This window comes from Canis lupus, chromosome 5, assembly GCF_011100685.1.
Source record: "Canis lupus familiaris isolate Mischka breed German Shepherd chromosome 5, alternate assembly UU_Cfam_GSD_1.0, whole genome shotgun sequence".
NCBI classification, from domain to species: domain Eukaryota; kingdom Metazoa; phylum Chordata; class Mammalia; order Carnivora; family Canidae; genus Canis; species Canis lupus.
In genome coordinates this window covers 898,010-917,037 of record NC_049226.1, presented here as the reverse complement: position 1 = coordinate 917,037, position 19,028 = coordinate 898,010, and the positions used below count along the sequence as shown (strand labels likewise).

At 45.0% G+C, this 19,028-nt stretch overlaps 1 protein-coding gene across 7 annotated transcripts in view; it reads left to right on the top strand.

Annotated features, from left to right (window-relative positions):
* LOC607396 (beta-galactosidase-1-like protein 2) overlaps positions 1–14,978 on the top strand; it is a 59,062-nt gene extending 44,084 nt beyond the window's left edge. For 6 of the 7 annotated variants that reach the window (XM_038535588.1, XM_038535585.1, XM_038535583.1 and 3 more), the window contains exons 12-22: positions 334–471; positions 988–1,068; positions 1,720–1,826; positions 8,566–8,712; positions 10,851–10,922; positions 11,399–11,486; positions 12,354–12,441; positions 12,812–12,923; positions 13,586–13,702; positions 13,814–13,877; positions 14,582–14,978. In XM_038535588.1, the coding sequence (XP_038391516.1) occupies positions 334–471; positions 988–1,068; positions 1,720–1,826; positions 8,566–8,712; positions 10,851–10,922; positions 11,399–11,486; positions 12,354–12,441; positions 12,812–12,923; positions 13,586–13,702; positions 13,814–13,877; positions 14,582–14,589 (1,022 nt within the window). In that variant the 3' untranslated portion in view covers positions 14,590–14,978. The remainder of the gene's footprint in view (positions 1–333; positions 472–987; positions 1,069–1,719; positions 1,827–8,565; positions 8,713–10,850; positions 10,923–11,398; positions 11,487–12,353; positions 12,442–12,811; positions 12,924–13,585; positions 13,703–13,813; positions 13,878–14,581) is intronic. The other variant, XM_038535589.1, reaches the window with a different exon arrangement.
* Positions 14,979–19,028: the final 4,050 nt, after the last annotated feature.

Here is a 19,028-nt window from a genome sequence, read left to right as displayed (position 1 = left end):
TCTGACAGGGTAATTCAATGAAAGTGCGTTGGGTGGAAGTCGAGTGTTCCCTGGTCCCAGATTAGCTTCCATGTCCTTCCAGGAGAGTTGACAAATACTATTAAAATGTGTTTTGAAGGTAAATATTCCCAACACCACGATTTTAGTTACTCACTGTGAGAAGCTACTAAGTACTTCAGGGACACTGAAGTACTTAGACATATATTTACCTAAGACTAAGATGCATAAACAAATGTGTGATACGTGCAGTTTGAACAGCCCACAAAGGGCTATTAATGTTCCCAAATTTTAACTTTCTCTCCCATTTATCCTTTTCCTCCTACCTACGTGCAGTGTTAAAGAAAGAGGTACGTGAAATGTTCAATGCTAGTTTCTCCCTCAACTTCTATATGTTCCATGGTGGCACCAACTTCGGCTTCATGGGTGGATCTGCATCTTTGGATAATTACCTCCCTATGATCACGAGCTATGGCAAGTACTTGTGCCCCGCAGCTATCTCCAACCTAGGCCACCCCACCATTTGAGATTGGAGCCTCTTCGGGTGGGTCTCTGGGAGCAATCTCCAGGACTGGAGCAGGGAGGGAGGAAAGGAGTAAGGGAAGGAGGGAAGAAGGGAGAGAGGGAAGGAAGGTGGGAAGGAAGGGAAGGGAAGGGAAGGGAAGAAGAGAAGGGAAGGGAAGGAAGTTTAATTAGAAATTAAATAAAAAAAGAGAAACCACTGGATTGGAGTAGCCTTGGGCTCTCAGCCGGACTTACTCAATATCCAGGGACTGGGGTTATTGGCCTTCAGGTGAAAGCCCTGGGAGGTATGGCAGGTGTCTCCTGGTTTGGACTAATTGGGACACGGTATTTTCTTATCTAATGCCAAAAATTTTCCTTGCAAAGCTGTTTTAAGGATCTTTTTGCTTTGTACTGAGCTCTCATGTCTTCCTTTGCTGCAGTTGGAACTTTCTTAGGGAAAATGACAGATTTCTTTATATTTTTCAGACTACGGGGCACTGCTGACAGAGAACGGAGAATATACTCCTGAGTACTTCTCGTATCAAGACTTTTTTAGCTTTTCTTTGGGTACCTACAGCAACCTCTCTGAATAATAACTCAGCCTCTCAACTGGTCTGTTATCCTGTGAAGAGGGGATTGATGGAATGGATAAGGATGGACTTTTGGGGAGATATCCAGTTTATTCCAGTTTATTTTACCATTAGGCCATGGGGGTTCACATATGCACAGAATACAGGACTCAGCCTCTAGTTACTCAGCATCTAGGGCCATGTTGCTTACTTGGCTGTGCATCGGAATCCTCTCTGGAACTTGTAGGGCCCATCCCAGCACTGTTATTTATTTATTTAGTTTTTCCGGCACTGTTAGATAAGTATGTCTTGTTTGAGATGGGGAAGAAGGACAGAACCTGAGCATTCATATTTTCCCATTGGACTTTAGGAGAGTCTAACGAGCGGGCTGGGTTGAGCACTCTTGGTCCAGCTGTGGTATTGATGTGCCACGTCCTCTTCCCAGACAGCACGACATCCTGCCTCAGAGCCTATAAATATGAAAGAATCCCACTCAGTTACTGCCTACCTTACGATTCTTCCCAGAGTTGGGAAAGCAGTACTGTGACTGACTGGATCCCTCATTCATGGTGGTTTGGGGGTAGCAGAGTATGTGGTGGCCTTGAATGGGGATCTCAGAATGGTCCAATCTTCTGTTTCTTAATTGCAGGAATTCCCAAGCATCCCCAACCAGATTCTATACCTAAGGCTACATATAAGTCAGTGATAACACCATACTACATTTCCCTGTGGGATGTCATGCCCTACTTGGAGGAGGTAAGCATTTTCTGGGTGTAAAAGCATGGGATAGCCTTTGGACAGACAAGGGAGGAGGGAAAATATTAGCTCAAAGAATAGGGAGTAAATTATTGGGGAAGTAAAAAGCAATTCTTAGTAGTTTTAATTTCTTCTCCTAAGTTTTGTTTGTTTGTTTTAGTGTCATTTATTTTAGGTGTAACTTTTAAGAGAAGCACATAGTTGGAATTTGGTTTTAGGTACAAAATGAAATTTATCTTTCAAAAGAGAAATTACCCTGTTAATGATCTAGAATTATATCCGACTTAAACATTGTTCCATCATTTTAATCGAGGTTTGCACAATGCTTCCTTCTTTTTGTGAATGAACTGTATTTTCTTTCCTTTAATTTCTCTATTTTATTTTATTTATTTTATTTTTTTAATTGTTTTTAATTTCTCTATTTTAGAAGCAACATTTACTATATTCAGTGCTAACTAGTGATTGCTTTTAGGGTTGTTTTTGTTTTGTTTTGGGGTTTAAAATTAGTTTCAGAGGTAGAACTTAGTGATTCATCAGTTGCATGTAACACCCCATGCTCATTATGTCACGTGCCCTCCTCAATGCCCATCAGCCAGTTACCCCAACCTCGCACCCACCTCCCCTCCAGAGACCCTGTTTGTTTCCTAGAGTTCAGTGTCTCTTATGGTTTGTCTCCCTCTCTGAATTCATCTTATTTTATTTTTTCTTCCCTTCCCTTATACTCATCTGTTTTGTTTCTTATATTCCACATATGAGTGAAATCATATAGTATTTGTCTTTCTCTAAATGACTTATTTTACTTAGCATAATACCCTCTAGTTCCATCCATGTCATTGCAAATGGCAAGATTTCATTCTTTTTGATGGCTTGGTAATATTCCATTTCAAATATGTGTATATATATACACACACACACATACATACATACACACCACCTCTTCTTTATTTTTTTATTTTTTTATTTTTTTACCACCTTTTTTTAAATCATTCATTTGTCGATGGACATCTGAGCCCCTTCCATAGTTTGGCTATTGTAGACGTTGGGGTACAGGTGCCCCTTTGAATCACTATGTTTGTATCCTTTGGATAAATACCTAGTACTACAATTGCTGGGTGGTAGGGTAGCTCTATTTTTAACGTTTTGAGGAGAAAATAGCTACATTGTTTTCCAGGGTGGCTGCACCAGTTTGCATTCCCACCAACAATGTAAGAGGGTTCCCTTCTCCACTTCCTTGCCAACATTTGTTGTTATCGGACTTGTTAATTTTAGCCATTATGATAGATGTGAGGAGGTATCTCATTGTGGTTTTGATTTATATTTCCTTGACAATGAGTGATGTTGAACATTTTTTCATGTGTCTGTTGGCTATGTTATGTATTCTTTGGAGAAATGTCTGTTCATGTCTTCTGCCCATTTCTTGACTGGTTATTTGTGTTTTTGGGTGTTGAGTTTGATAAGTTCTTTATAGATCTTAGATACTAGCCATTTATCTGATAAGATGTTTGCAAATATCTTCTCCATTCCATAGGTTTTACAATTCAGAATAAGACACCCAGAACCAATTCAGGAATATTCAGAAAATTTAAATGTAAAGAAACAGTGTAAATGTTGCAGGATACTGGGAAAATTTCCTTTCAATAGCATAACCAAGAAGAGATCCCTCCCTTCTGAAGATGGTTAGAATGAAGATCTAGGGTAATGATCTTTAAACTTTTGGTTTAGTAGAGGGACTCTCTTCAAACTCACTGCAGTGTTCAGTACATAAAGCACGCACTGGTTAATCAGGGGTGGCGGTTCTGACTCTGTACTTGAATCCTAAGGGTCAGTCATCCTTTCTCTAGGGGGGTACATATTAGGATGGCTCACATGCCACTTCTGACTTACCTGTAGGGTTTAAAGGGACATAGTTTGAAAACCATTTGCATATAGGAAAACCTGTGTAGCCATTCACACAATACTTAGTAAACAATCTTTGGGGAACTGTATTATCAAGATGCTGTTTTGGGGGAACTTCCAGTCTAATACAGAGGAGAGGTGAGTAGAGATTAGGGGTTGTAGGTCCCATGATAGAGGAATGAAGGCAGCACAGCATTGTCAAGGGAACATAGTATTCTGTTGTGCATAAACTCTGGAGCCAAGACTGGGATTGAATCTTTGCTCCAGTATTTACCCTGGGGTGATCATTTAACCTCATTGTAAGTTTCCCTACTGGAAAATAAGGCAAATAATTGCACTTACTTCATAGGACTGTGGTGTGGATTAAGCAGCTAATATTTGAACGTGACCTGTAGTAAGTGCTGAGCATGTGCTAGCTGCTGTGTTATTATTTAGAGAGATGTTCAGCATGCTGGACAGTCACAGGATCCAATATTATATCCCAATTGAGGTGATTTTGAGATCCAAAGGATTGAATAGGAGCTTAATGAGATGAATAGTAGGGTAGAATGGGGGAGGGAAAGGAATTTGAAGCATAGTGGAAACCATTTGTAAAGACATGGAAAGAAATGCATGTTTAGGGAATTGCAAATAGGATGAATGAAAAGTGTTTGTAAAGGAGTGCCAAGTAAGGGACTGGGCACCCCACGTTGGAGCGTCTTGTGGTTTTAAATGTTTTCTTATGGAATTTTGAAGACATGAATAAGTGGCAGTGAGAAAAGTAGTGAACCCCTATGTGCTCAACATGCACCTCAACCTTATTAATATGTGGCTAAACTGTTTCATTTATATCCATATTCCTTTTCCTCTACTATTTTTAAGATTAATTTAAAGCAGATCCTAGATATCATATAATTTCAACTATAATTAAACATGTATCTGAAAAGATAAAAACTCTTTTAAAAATACAACTACAAAATCATTATCATTCTTGATGATGATGGTGATAGTAGTAATAATCCCTAAAAGTCAGTGATTTCCTGGGAAATATTTAGTAACAGGGTCTCTAGAGGGAAAAACTCTGATTAGTAGTGTTTGCCAAATCCTGTGGTGTAAATATTCCCACTATGGCTAATTTCAAGACTCTGGCATGACAATACTGCATACAGAATTAAAATACAGGGTTGGGTAGAAATGTGCGCAGTTGTCACTCATGAGCTGGTACAGACTGGCTGGAGCACCCCACCACTGAAAATCATAAAATTTCCAGTGTTCAGATTTTCCCAATTATCTCATAACATTTTTTTTGCATTGGTTTGTTAATATCAGGACCCCACTGAGGTCAGCCACACATTGCATTTAATTGATACGTGTCTTAAATCTCTTTTCATCGAAAGATGTCTTTTCTTTTTATTACATTTATTTGTTGAAGAGCAAGATTATTTGTACTATAGAATTCCCTACATTCTGGGTTTTGCTAATTAGATCCCCATGTATCTGGGAACATGTCTTTATACTCCTCACATTTTTAGTAAACTGGTCTAGATGCTTGATGAAATTTGAGTTAGGTGCTTTTTAAAAAAATTGTTTGCAAGTATACTTCATAGGTGATGCTGTTATATTTTTATGCATCATATCCCAGGCACGTAATGGCTAGTCATTTCTGTTTTCATAAGTGACCAGTGGGTTCAGGAGTAGTTAGCCCTGTCTATCCACAAACAAGTTTCCCATCAGCCTTTTACCTAATGGTTTTAGCAGTCATTGACAATTATTAACTTTATCCGATATTTCATTAAGGCTTTCAAAATAGTGTAATTCTTTTTAAAGATTTATTTATTCGAGAGAGAGAGCAAGAGAGTGGTTGAGTGAGACACAGACGGGGAAGGAAAGGGAGAAGCAGACTTCCCTCTGAGCAGAGAGCCTGATGTGAGGCTCGATCCAGGATCCTGGGATCATGACCTGGGCCCAAGGCAGATGCTTAACCAACTGAGCCACCCACGTGCCCCAAAATAATATTATTCTAATTTAGTCATTTATTCTGCATTTATACACTTGAATTCCTCTATGTAGAAAAACTTTTCTTCATGAATTATCTCGTTACCTTAATGTACAGTTTGTAAAGAAAAGTTAGGACAGAAGTTCAAGGATTTTCTCTTATCAAATAATGGATTTATTCCTGGATATCCTCCAAAAGTGGTCAGTGAGGAGATCCCTGGGTGGCTCAGTGGTTTAGCGCCCGCCTTCGGCCTAGGGTGTGATCCTGGGGTCCCGGGATCGAGTCCCGTGTCGGGCTCCTTGCATGGACCCTGCTTCTCCCTTTGCCTGTGTCTCTGCCTCTTTCTCTCTCTCTGTGTCTTTCATGAATAAATAAATTTTTTAAAAAAGTGATTGATGAAGTTATTTTGCTCTTGTTTTTATTTGATTATAAACTCACAATTTAAAATTTTTTAATTTTCAATTGAAGTATACTTGACATATAATATTATATAAGTTTCAGGTGTACAAGATTCTGATTTGAAAATGGTAGACAGTACAAAATGCTCAGCACAGTGAGTACAGTCACTGTCTGTCACCATACAAGGTTATTACAGAATTGCTGACTATATTCCCTATGCTGTACTCTTTATCCCTGTGACTTATTTATTTTATACTTGGAATTTAATACCTCTTAATGGCCTTCACCTATTTTCCTCAGGCCCTCCACCCCCTGCCATCTGGCAACCACCAATTTTTTCTCTATATTTATGAATCTGTCTCTGTTTGTTAGCTTATTTTTTTTTCAGATTCCAGATATAAGTGAAATCACATGGTATTTGTTTTTCTCGTATTATTTCACTTAGCATAATACTCTCTAGGTCCATCTATATTGTTGTGAATGTAAGATTTTATTCTTTTTATGGCTGAGTACTATCTATCTATCCCCCACATCTTCTTTAGTCATTCGTCTGTCAGTGACTACTTATGTTGCTTCCATATCTTAACTATTGTAAGTAACTTTACAGTAAACATAGGGGTACATATATTTTTCAAAGTAGTGTTTTTGTTTCCTTCAGGTCAGTGGTGGAATTATTGGGTCATATGGTAGTTCTATTTTTAATTTTTTGATGAGCTGCTCTACTGTTTTCCACAGTGGCTGCCCCAAATTACATTTCCACTAACAGTACATGAGGGTTCCTTTTTCACCACATCCTCATCAATACGCATCCTCTGCCCATTTTTAAATTGAATTATATGTTTTTTTGATGATGATTATACAGGTTCTTTACGTATTTTGGATGTTAGGCCCTTATCAGATAGATCATTTGCGAATACTTTCTCCCAATCAGTAGGTTGCCTTCTCATTTTGTTGAGGGTTTCCTTTTCTATGCAGAAGCTTTTTAGTTTACTTTTCCTTTTGCTTCCCTTGCCTGGGGAGACAGACCCAGAGAAATATTGCTAAGGCTGATGTCCAAGAGTTTACAACCTATATTTTCTTTTAGGAGTATTATAGTTTCAGGTCTTACATTTAGGTATTTAATTAAACATTTTGAGTTTATTTTTGTGTATAGTATAAGATAATGGTCCAGGGGCGCCTGGGTGACTCAGTGGCTGAGCATCTGCCTTTGGCTCAGGTCATGATCCTGGAGTCCCTGGGATCGAGCCTGCTTCTCCCTCTGCCTATGTCTCTGCTTCTCTCTCTCTCTCTCTCTCTCTCTCTCTCTCTCTCTGTCTCATGAATAAATAAATAAAATCTTTAAAAATAAATAATAAACAAACCTTTTTGAAAACCCATTAAACATGTGTTGAACCTATTGTCGTCATTCCTTTTGATATTCCAATTGTCTCATTTCCTTTAAGTTGGCTCCTGTGTCTTGACATGAGTTCAATAGCTTTTGATACCTTCTTTGCTTTTTGATCCTCCAGGATATCTCAAGCTGTGTAGCCCCACAGATTTGGAATCATGTATTTCTCCAAGGCAGTTTGAAAGGCCATGTTTTTATGCTAAGAAATTTGAACATTTCCCTGAAAGTTGTGGGAAGCTATTTTAAAGCATGGCTTGGAAATCAGATGGACCAGCTTTGCATTTCAGAAAGATTTCTTTGGTAGCTGTATGGGGGGTAGAATAGAGTGGGACCATGCTAGAACACTGAAAATGAGTAGAAATCTACTGAAGTTGAGCTCAGATAACGGGAGTGAAGACGGGTTAGTGACTGGTTGATGGGGGATATTGGTTGACGGGAGGAAGAGGGAGAAACATTGTCTATGCTTTTTACCTTTTTGACTGAATGGTTGGTGTTGCTTTTTGGAAAGGGAAAAGAGTAGGATGGGGAAGTATGGTCAATTGGGAGGTACGGCATTGGAATCATCCTGGGATCTTTGGAAGGAGAAGTCTAACAGACAGTTAACAGATACCGAGTGCTTTAGGTCAGTGTGAGATGAGCAGATTCATGAATAGCCACAGTCAGACCTTGGATTAGGATGATTTCTCTTAGTCTGTGAAGGAACAAGAAGAGAAGACCAAGGCTAGATGGAATCTGGCACGCCCGGGATGGAGTTCCTGCGTCTAGTCCAGGCTCTAGCATGACTTGATGAGCAAGTTAGCAGATCATTCCCTTTCCTTGATTTCAGCTTTTCCATCTGAAAAAGCAAAGTACATTAGTGGGTAGCACTTGCAGAGAAACACAAAGTCGGTTTGGAAAACAGGAAAGGGCATTTGTAAGTGACACTTAAGCATGCCTATCATTACATATTCCCTTTTCATACTCCTGTCCTCAAGACTCTTGGTGCAATTCCTTTGGAGAAGCGGGCTTTGGGTGCAAGTTTCTGAAGTTTTTCTCTCTAGCCTGAACGTGCAGCCCGGTTTTTGTTCCTGTTTCTGCCGCAGCCCATCAGCTCTGTCAAGCCGATCTGCATGGAAAAGCTGTCCGTGAACCAGGGGAGTGGTCAGTCCTCTGGATACGTTCTTTATGAGACTATGATCATCTCTGGTGGCCTCCTTACCACAAAGGGTCATCTTCAAGACCGAGGTCAGGTAGGGCACAACGGATGGGCCCCGGTGGCACTCCTCTGCGAGTGGAACCCCGTGCTGTTGCTGAAGGGAGTGTCTCAGTGGTAGTCAAATATTTTCCACTTTCAAAGAATCATCAGTGTTTCTTACCCTATGTCCCTTCAGTGAAATGTTTGATCTGTAGGCTACCGAGGTGTGTAGCCATTCCCGGGGAGCCACCGGGTACCCCCGGAGCCCTTGGGAGTTGGTGGAGTTCTTTAAAGGAGACCGGGCGGAGCTTCGGAAGTGCCTGTGCGGTCTGCAGCATCCCTGCGTTCACACGTCCCCTTCCAGTGGGCTGAGCTCTCATTTAATTCTCAACCCCCCCCTCAGATGTGCAGACGGAGGAGAAGCCTCAGAGAAGGGAAATGCCTCCCTGAGGGTATTTGACTGAGAGCAGCAGAGCCAAGGGTAACGGTCACCATCCGACTCCAAGCTGGGAGCTGGCGGGTTCCTCGGGTCCCAGACAGACCCTGCTCTTGCCCCCACTGCAGCGTCCGTGTCACCTTCTTCCTGAGTTTCAGGTCCCCTGCCCGAGCCTCCAGGCCTCCTCGGCCTCCCCGGGCTGCACACCCAGGTCCCTGGTTTGCTGAACATTCCTCTTCACTTAAACACGTTCTACTCGCTTCTCACACTCATCTCCTCTAAAACCAAGCTCATTAGTTCCTAAATAGAGCTCATCTTATGCCCCTCACATCAGCTCCTGGACTTGCAGCCCCACCACCCCGGGGGGCACCGCTCCCCTCCCCTCCCTCCAGCCCTGTCCTGGGCCCTGCGTGCCCCGTGCGTGCCGCTGGGCCTCACCAGCACCTCTGGGTCTTGCCCCTGCTCTTAGGGCCCCCCAAACCGAGCCCCCTGTTTCAGAGCCACCGTGCCCCTCCTCCTCGCTGCACCCCCCTCGCCGTGCCCCCAGTTTCCCTCCCAAGGAAGGAAAATTCTTAGCAAGCCGGCCCCCCTGCCTGCAGCCTTCTGTTGATTTTTCCTAGTCACCTGTCGTCAGGTTGGCGACCAGCTTGGACCCTGCTGCGGATCAGGACTTGCCGCTCCCTTCTCTGCGCCTCCGTGACGTTCCATCCACAGCTCGTAGTAGCTCCCGGGGAGCGTCCTAGTAATTTCTTGGTGTTACTCTCTGAGCTCCTCAAAGGCTGGAGTTGCGCTTTAAGCTTGGTGACCCCTTGACCAAACCATTCAGTGGGTGTTCAATAAATAGAGAGTATGTAAACCTTGTAATTAGACTCTAAATAGGTTACAATGCGAATTCTGTATGGTATCAATATTTGTGTTTTTAATATCTGTGGATTTCAATTTTTATAGTTTCCTGGTCAAATTTCATTTGAAAATTATAACCTGACTCAAATAACCTAAGGGGCAAATTTGTATCCTTCTGTGGCCCTGCATGGCTATACCTGATATAATAGGTAACAGAATAGGGAAGGATTTACATCCAAGTTATTCTTAAAATGGGAAATAGAGATGCCCTGTGGCTCAGCGGTTGAGCATCTGCCTTGGGCCCAGGCCATGACCCTGGGGTCCCCGGATCGAGTCCCATGTCGGGTTCCCTGCATGGAGCCTGCTTCTCCCTCTGCCCCTCTCTCTGTGTCTCTGTGTCTCTCGTGAATAAATAAATGAAATCTTTAAAGAGAGAGAGAGAAATAACAGTGGTAGCAGACTCTTCAGAGAAGAGCCAGGAGAAACCTGGAAGATTGGATCCATTATGGAAGTGAACCCATGCGGGCGAGGCAGACAGATGCCTCCCGTGCCTGGAGCCCCGTCTTCCCTACGGCCGTCACTTCTTTCACAATATCCATCCCTTACCTACCTTCCTTTGTCCTCATTCCCTGCAGGTCTCTTCAATTATTCTTTCCCTTCTTGCCCTGTGGTGCAGCCAGGCCCAGATTTGGTATATTTGGCATCAGGACGTCCTTCTCTGAACTTTGCCTCCTACATCTCGTGACTGTACTGCTTTGAATGTGTTGTGTCTTTGTGGACGCATAGTCAGCTCGTAATATTCCGGGAGACAGAGTTAATCATTCCCCTGAACCTGCCATTTCTTTGCTTTCCCAAGGACCATTTTATCCCTTTCCTTCTGAGGACCTAATGGCACACTCCTCTTTCTTTGGCAGGTGTTTGTGGATGACATTTATATAGGAATCCTGGACCATTCCACTAATCATCTGACCATTCCCACAAAAATGGTATATGATCCAGGGTTAACGAACTAATACCCCAGCGCCCAGGTTCAATTGTAAGCGGGGCCTGGCCCTGTGATAGCTTATTTTCTCCTCCGCTGTTCTTTGGAATGTTCCTTGCATGAGAACCCAACAGGGGTGCAGGAGAGCCGTTTCTAAAGTATAGGTGTATATGCTTTGGGTGAGCAGAACTCCAACGTGTTGGATATTTGCTGCTCAGAAAACTCTGAGCAGGTTGGTCACCAGCCTCAGTAATGTCTTGTGAAATGTTCGAGTGACTTTTCTAAGAGGCCTAGTAAGGGGGTGGGGGTGAGGGTGGGGTGAGTAGGAAGAGCAGGAGCCCAAGGGTTTACCTGGCCCGAGCTGGAGGCCTGCTGTCTGTCAGTCACCCTGACCACAACCTCATCAGAGTGCAGAGGAGACTTAAGAGGTCTGCAGAAAAGTCCCAGCGTTACCCACTCTGGCGGGTCTGTCTTGGACAGGTCTACAAGAATAACCCAACGCTGCGGATCCTGGTGGAGAATCAAGGCCGCCTTGCCTATGGGCAGAACATCAACAAGGAGAGAAAAGGTGGGATCCCTGGGTGGCTCAGCAGTTTAGTGCTGCCTTCGGCCCGGGGCGTGATCCTGGGGTCCCGGGATCGAGTCCCACGTCGGGCTCCCCGCATGGAGCCTGCTTCTCCCTCTGCCTGGGCCTCTGCCTCTCTCTCTCTCTCTCTCTCTGTGCTTCTCATGAATAAATAAATAAAATCTTAAAAAAAAAAAAAAAAGGAGAGAAAAGGTGGGCTCCCTTTCTTCCAAGGGTGGAGAAGCTTGAGACCTCGAGGCACTGAATTCCTGTTGCTCCTAACCAGGCTGCAGACAGTCATGGCCCGGTCCATGGCTTGGCAGACAGCAGGGTCCCTTGGCGAGCGAGACAGCTGTATGTAGAGACTATGAGGAAGTCTTGCTTTGATGGGAAAGGATGATGGTGCCTTCCCTCAAGGGTGTTCTCTAATTTCCAAGGCAGAGCACTGCCTTTCTCTTCCAGGGGGTTTGAAGAAAGCTGCAGGAGAAGCTGGTTAGAATCCCTCCCTGGGAACTTTGATTTTTCCTTCTCTGGAGCTCAGTGCCTGCATCCTGGGCTCCCCCGGGCTCCTGGGCACAGAGTCACTCATACCTTCCCTCCGCTGTTCCAAGTGTTCTGACTGCTGTGCGGGCCGCACCCGGCAGGAAGTGTGGTGACTTCTGCATGGTTAACAGGGGACGTGCCGGCCCACTCGAAGGGTGCATGCGGGTAGCAGATGGAGGACCTTATGGAAGACCTTGCAGAAACCTTCCGCCCGATGAGGCCAGGAACGCATCCTCCTTCGGGGGAACCTTGGCCACAGCCTGTTGACATCTCTGCGTTCCCATCCCTGCTTGCCTTCTTCATGTTCCCTTTATTCCCCCCCTACAGGTTTAATTGGCGATATCTATCTGAACAATTCTCCTTTAAGAAAATTTAAAATCTACAGCCTGGATATGAAAACTAAATTTCTACGAAGGTGGGTGCCAGACCATTGAGTCCAGGCTCTTGATCAAAGATGGTTCCCATTTACAGATGGAAAGAAGCTCGGAGGCCACGCAGACTAACCCCCTTAGTTTTCAGATAAGAGAGGCAAGATCCGTAGTGTTGAAGGAAATAACCCCGAGTTTCGTAGTTGCTGGGACAGAGTAGGGACCATGCCCTCGTTCGTCCAGCCCCTGGCCTGCTGGTTTTGCTTTTCTTCCCTCTTGCATCGTGCCCCCTAGAGATGTGTTCCTGTGCTATCAGAGGGATGCTAGGCTTGGGCAAAAGGGGGGCTTACCTCAAAAGTCACAACTGCCACACAACGAAGGGCATGACCTTTCCACTGCTGTTTGACTCCCTCTCAGGGACCTTCCTAACATCTGGAAACCAGTCGTATTCAAACATCAGGGCCCTGCCTTCTTCCTTGGTATCCTGAGAATGGGTAATTACCCCAGAGACACTTTCATAAAAATGGAGGTTAGTGATTTTCTCCCCTGCCCATCCTTCCCGCCCCCATCCCCAAAGGATATTTGAGAAAAAGCTCCTTGGTGCATGGGCCTGTCCTGTGAAAGGAAATGTAAGGTCTCTGGGACACGAACCACTGCGCAGCCGTCTGGAGGCCACCCCTTCCCCTGGTGTTGACAAGGGTGAGAGGTGGAAACTTAACAACTGTGACAGAGACCTTAGTTTGTTTTAGTGGGGACAACCGTAGACTGCAGCGCGTGAGGAATGTAGTGAGTGTGACCCCCCTGCCCCAGACATAATCCGAGCCCTTTAGGACACACACATCCAGTCTGCAGTGGGGAAGCTGAGATCCTAACGCACACGAAGTTCTGCGGGCCCAGTGTGTTTTGATGAATGCCTGATGGTCCGTGGAAATAACCCTACCCTGGCTTGGGACAGATAAAGGGAGGGGAGTTAGAAGTCAGTGTCGCCCTTCTAGAGGCCGAGGTATTGAGCCCACCCCAGGCCAGGGGCAATAGCATAGAACTGTCCAGGCGACATTCTGTTTAAGGCCATGTGTGGTAAGCCACTCCATCGGGGCGTGTCTGTGACCATGATCCGGTGTGGTGATGGAGGGCGTGCGTGTGAGCCCGAGGGTCATTATATCTAGAATCCTCCATTCCAAACTTTTTAAGGGCTGGACAAAAGGTGTAATATTCATCAATGGACAAAATCTGGGACGCTACTGGAATATAGGTCCCCAGGAGACCCTCTACCTTCCAGGACCCTGGCTTCGTCCTGGATCAAATGAAGTAAGCTCCGCCACTACACCCCTTTCATCCCAGTCCACCTTGTTCAGCCTTTGCCTTGCAAAGAGTCAGAACTTGAATCTCACGGCCACCTCACCTCCTTCTTCTTGACAGATTATTGTGTTTGAGGAATTTAAGCCCGGCCTGCAGATCCACTTCACAAATATGTCTCATCTAGGTATGGTTCCCTGGAGGGCAAATTGCAGCATATGAGACCATCCTTCTGGGTCTTTCTAGCTGAGCTGGAGATAAAGAAGATAGAACGTACTGTCTCCCGGTAACCTGAGCCCACCTCCACTGCCTTTGCATGGTGGCCAGGTTTTCTCGTATACCCGACACAGCCCTACTCCTCACCTCCCATTTCCAAATGACTCAACCTAGCTCATTCCTCCAACAGACTAGCTCAGCTCCCTGGGCCTCCCTTCCTTCCAGACATTTCCACTGTGCTTTCTGGATCCCTCCCTCATTGTAAACCAAGGTCCCAGCATTTCCCACTTCTTGCCTTTTCTGAAACCCGTTTCCTGCTGCCTGACATGTGCTGTCATGTCTGATGATTCCAAGGCACTTTTTCAAGTACTGTTCCTCAGATTGCCAAAGGGAGGGACCACATGGCCCAGTCGACACAGGTGAGAAGGTTGCAGACTCTCTGCCCCTCGTGGATACCTGGTGTCTGTACCCAGCACTGCCCCCCCCCCCCCCCGCCCCGATCCTTATGTTGGGAGCAGGATCCAGATGTCCCTTTGGAGAATCACTCACGTTCCCTTCATTAGAGTCTTGGTGGGACTGATAATCACGTTTCCCTTTCTCCCCACCTGCAGCTGTCCCTCCGTGCCGGGGATGGGCATGTGATGCACAGTAGGCCGATCAGACTTTCTTTTCCAGGATATTGACTCTTGAGTGGTGTGACATAACGTAGGAAATGGATTGCGATGAGTCACTTCAACGGTGGGGCTGTGAGCAACCCACCCGTCCTGACACCTCCGTTGCTGCGACTACCTTGGCTTCTCCACTCTCCCAATCCCTGCTTTGGGCTGACCACCCACTTCCTAAGTTGCCAGTATATTCCTCTTTGGGCCTGGGTCAGCTAACTTTTTCTGATGCTCCTAATGAAATCAGCCTACTCCGTGCATGCCCTTTGTCCTGTTGCTACAATAAAGGCTGCTTGACCACCAAATAAAATGCTGAAAAACTGAGATACTCAATACTTGACCCCACGAGTGTAAATTTGAAGCAAAAGTGATCTTTCAAAGATATCAAATAAAATGTAAATGTTAATGCAGTTCACTTTGTGTTTTCAATGTATTAAAAAAAAAAAAATAGGTACTTTGCCTTGGCGCTTCAGCGCTTGTTCCATACCCTTCCACTGGCGTTACCGGGGTCGGGGGAGCCTGCTTCTCTGACATTTATGGCAACCAACCGTCTGGTCAGGCGCCTCCTTATCACCGTATTATCCTTTACCCACTTCTTGGCTACCAGCTTTGGTGTCTGACGTGCAGCTGTGCTCGATTCCATGCTGTGCTCCCAGGCCCTGGGTGCTGCGAGCCGCCCGAGCCATAGTGAGAACACAGGGAGCCACTTCAGTGTCGGGGTGCACTGACTGTGGCACAGCCTGGGCAGGCAGAGGGGAGATCGGAGGCACTTCACTTTCTAGAGCTGCTGCAGATTGCAGCCCGGGATAAAGTGGCCCTGGGGCTGGCTGGCAGGCTTTTGGGCAGCTTGGGAGGGTGGGACTTGGCACTACATCGGGGACTGTTGGGGAAGCTAAGCGCGGCCAAAGCAATCGCAGTCAGACCTCAGGCCAGTCACGTAAGAGGCTGCGGTCTTCCCAGGGTCAGGACCTGAGTCCACTCTTTCGTCTGCAGATGCCAGGGGCCCAGCAGCACCCATGTGGGCCAGGACTTCTGCAGCCCCAGGAGGTCACGGAACAGGATCTCCCTGCTTGGTTCTCCCTTCAGCCTCTACTCCACTGCCGCACGTCTCAGGCCAAAGCTGCCAGGGGGACACAGCAGGCGTGCAGCAGGGCTCCTTTCTGCTGTCTCTTGCTTTCCCTCCCACATCACCTGGGGAGTATCAGTGGTCCCCCAGGTTAGCCTCGGACTTCCAGGGAACATAAGCTTTCATGTGGACATCACCAGGAGGGCCTGTTAAAACATGGATTGCTGGGCTCCCTGGGTGGCTCAGCGGTTTGGCGCCTGCCTTTGGCCCAGGGCGTGATCCTGGAGAACCGGGATTGAGTCCCGCGTTGGGCTCCTGGCATGAAACCTGCTTCTCCCTCCTCCTGTGTCTCTACCTCTCTCTTTTTCTCTCTGTATCTATCATGAATAAATAAATAAATAAATAAATCTTAAAAAAAAAAATAACATGGATTGCTGGGCTCCCTGCCCAGAATTTCTGGTTCAGTAGATGTGAAGTAGGGCCTGAGGATTTGCATTTCTACCGAGTTCCCAGTTGATGCCAGTATGGGACCACACTGTGAGCACCTCCGTTAGCAGAATCTCAACCCATCTCAACACTATTACTCTTCTGGGCCAGATCATTCTGGCGGAGGGCAGCCTGGTACTGCGGGGTGTTGAACAGCATCCCTGGGCTCTGGGCACTACATGCTGGTAGCACAACCCCTAGTTGGGACGGCCGGAATGTGTGCGGTGTCCCCTGGGGGCAAAATCCCTCCCGGTGAGAAATGCCACCGGGCGAACCGGGTTCTCCCAGTTGGAAGCGATGCCTTCCCCACCCCACAGGAAACCGCCAGAGTTAGGGGACTCCGGGATCAACTCTGTATGAATAAAAGGCAAAGATGACCGAATTGGGGAAATCCTCTTTCAAGACCATAGTCTGTCTATGACTCTGTTTTTCTTCTTCATAATCCTAGTTCTGAATGCTAAACAGATTATTCTTTCTTTTTTGTACTACTTTTAAAAGGAAAATGGATTCCTAGGGTAAACTGGGGTTAAAATCCTATATGGGATTGTCTGAAAAGAAAAATCCCATTACGTTTCTACAAATACTAGTCCCCTTATGTTTATAAACAAACAAGCACAATATGATGTGATGCTGTGAAAGGTACAGCTCATGACTGGTGTCTGGTCTCCATGATGCCACAGGGTCCAGCTAATGTAGACATCGTCTCTCCAAATCCATGCTATCCTACTGGAAGAAGCTTTAAGGGTGATGTAATCCCCCCCCCCCCCCAACCAGATGTGTTAGTGCCTTGGGTAAAAAACCAGGTTACCTAATAGCCTAACTGCAATTTCTCTACCCAAGTGAGCTGCGGTGTAAATATTTGTCCTTCTTTAATTGTTGTGTCTTTAGAGTCGATCAGTGTTAGACACAGAGACACTCAAGCAAAATTTAGGGATTTTGAATATTTGCACCAAGAGTCAAGGATCCGGACAGACTTAAGAAAGGAGCTTAATGCTCTTGACCTGTGTAAGACAGTGGTTCTTCAGTTTGGGTGTATATCAGCTCTCCTGGGCAGCTGCTGAAAAACACAGGGGTCCAGGCTTACTGAAGCAGCATGGGGCCTATGCTTCGTAGTCTTACCGCGTTCCCCAGGTGATGCTGATAAACTGAAATTTGAGAACATTGCTTTAAGGCACTAAGGTACTAGTTCTAAACTTGGCTGCACATTGAGACCCTCTGGGGAAGTGTTATAAAAATGATGTTTAGGTCCCATCTCCAGAGGATTTGGTAGGTATGTATACCTATCAAATATACACTATCTCTGCATATCACTATACTCTGCAAGTATAGTGCAGATATTGAGTTAAAACAATATTTAATTATTAATTCACTTAAGAATAAAATCAATAAGCTCTCACTGTTTTATGAAAAAAAATTTAAAGTGTACTCTTAAAAAGTTCAGTGAGAAATATATCATTGTTTTACATCTTGGCTGGATTGGGTGATAGTTGGATTCTCAGATCGGCTTCTAGATTCAATCTGTTGTGATAGGTTGTTTTGATTGAAGCATATGAAGAAAACCCAGCCATCTGTAACTTGCAAAAGGAAGAGTATTTTAATAGCCTTACCAGGCAACTATCATGGATGTTCTTCTTTGGTATTACACCAAAATTCTACAAGAGGTAGTTTCTTAATGATTATAGAAATGTGGAATCTAAAATCACATAAACTTCTTGAGCTCAGTTACATTAAGATCCACTAGTCTAGTTGGCACGGACCTTTCACTCAAGAATGATCTAGTAACATCATGCGTTGGTTCGCTGAATTATTCCAATCTTCAAAATATTGGCACATTTCAGCATCGAATAGAAAAAACCCACAGTTGTTAATATCATCACCAACGTCACAGATGTCTTTCAAGATCTGAGGACCTGTCAAGGTACTGGTGGTGGACAACAAGTTTTCCAAAATACTAATTTTTAATTGAAAGCTTGAGTTTTTCATTAGCAGCAAATACCGTCAGTTGTTATCCTTCAAGTGACAGCTTCACTTCATTCTTTTTTCTCTCTCTTTTTTTTTTTTAAGATTTTATTTATTTATTCATGAGAGACACGCAGAGAGAGGCAGAGACACGGGCAGAAGGAGAAGCAGGCTCCATGCCGGGAGCCTGACGTGGGACTCGATCCCAGGTCTCCAGGATCACGCCCTGGACCGAAGGCGGTGCTAAACCGCTGAGCCACCCAGGTTGCCCATATTCTCTCTTTTTAAATAAAAGTTTTATTGAGACATAATTTACATAACATAAAATTAATCCTTTTAAAATGTAAAATTGAGTGGCTTTTAGTATATTGAGAGTTGTGCTGCCACCACTACCATCTAACTCTAGAGCGTGTTCATAGCCACCATACCCATAGCATCACCTTCCCGTGTCCTCCTCCTACCAGCCCCTGGCCACCACTAGTCTGCTGTCTATCTCCATGGATTTGCCTATTCTGGACGTTTCATGTAAATAGAATCCTACACTATATGGTCTTTGTGACTGATTTCTTTCACTTGTTATCATGTTTTCAAGGTTCATCCATGTTGTAGCAAGTATCAGAATTTCGTTCATGGGGGCACGTGGGTGGTGCAGTTAAGCATCTGACTTTTTTTTTTAAAGATTTTATGTATTTATTCATGAGAGACACAGAGAGAGAGAGAAAGAGAGAGAGGCAGAGACACAGGCAGAGGGAGAAGCAGGCTCCATGCAGGGAGCCCGACGCAGGACTCGATCCGGGATCTCTAGGATCACACCCTGGGCTGAAGGTGGCACTGAAGCTCTGGGCCATCCGGGGTGCCCAAAATCATTTTTTTTTAATGAATTTCATTGATTATTTTGGCTGAAGAATATTCTATTGTATGGATAGACCACATTTTGTTCATCCTTCCA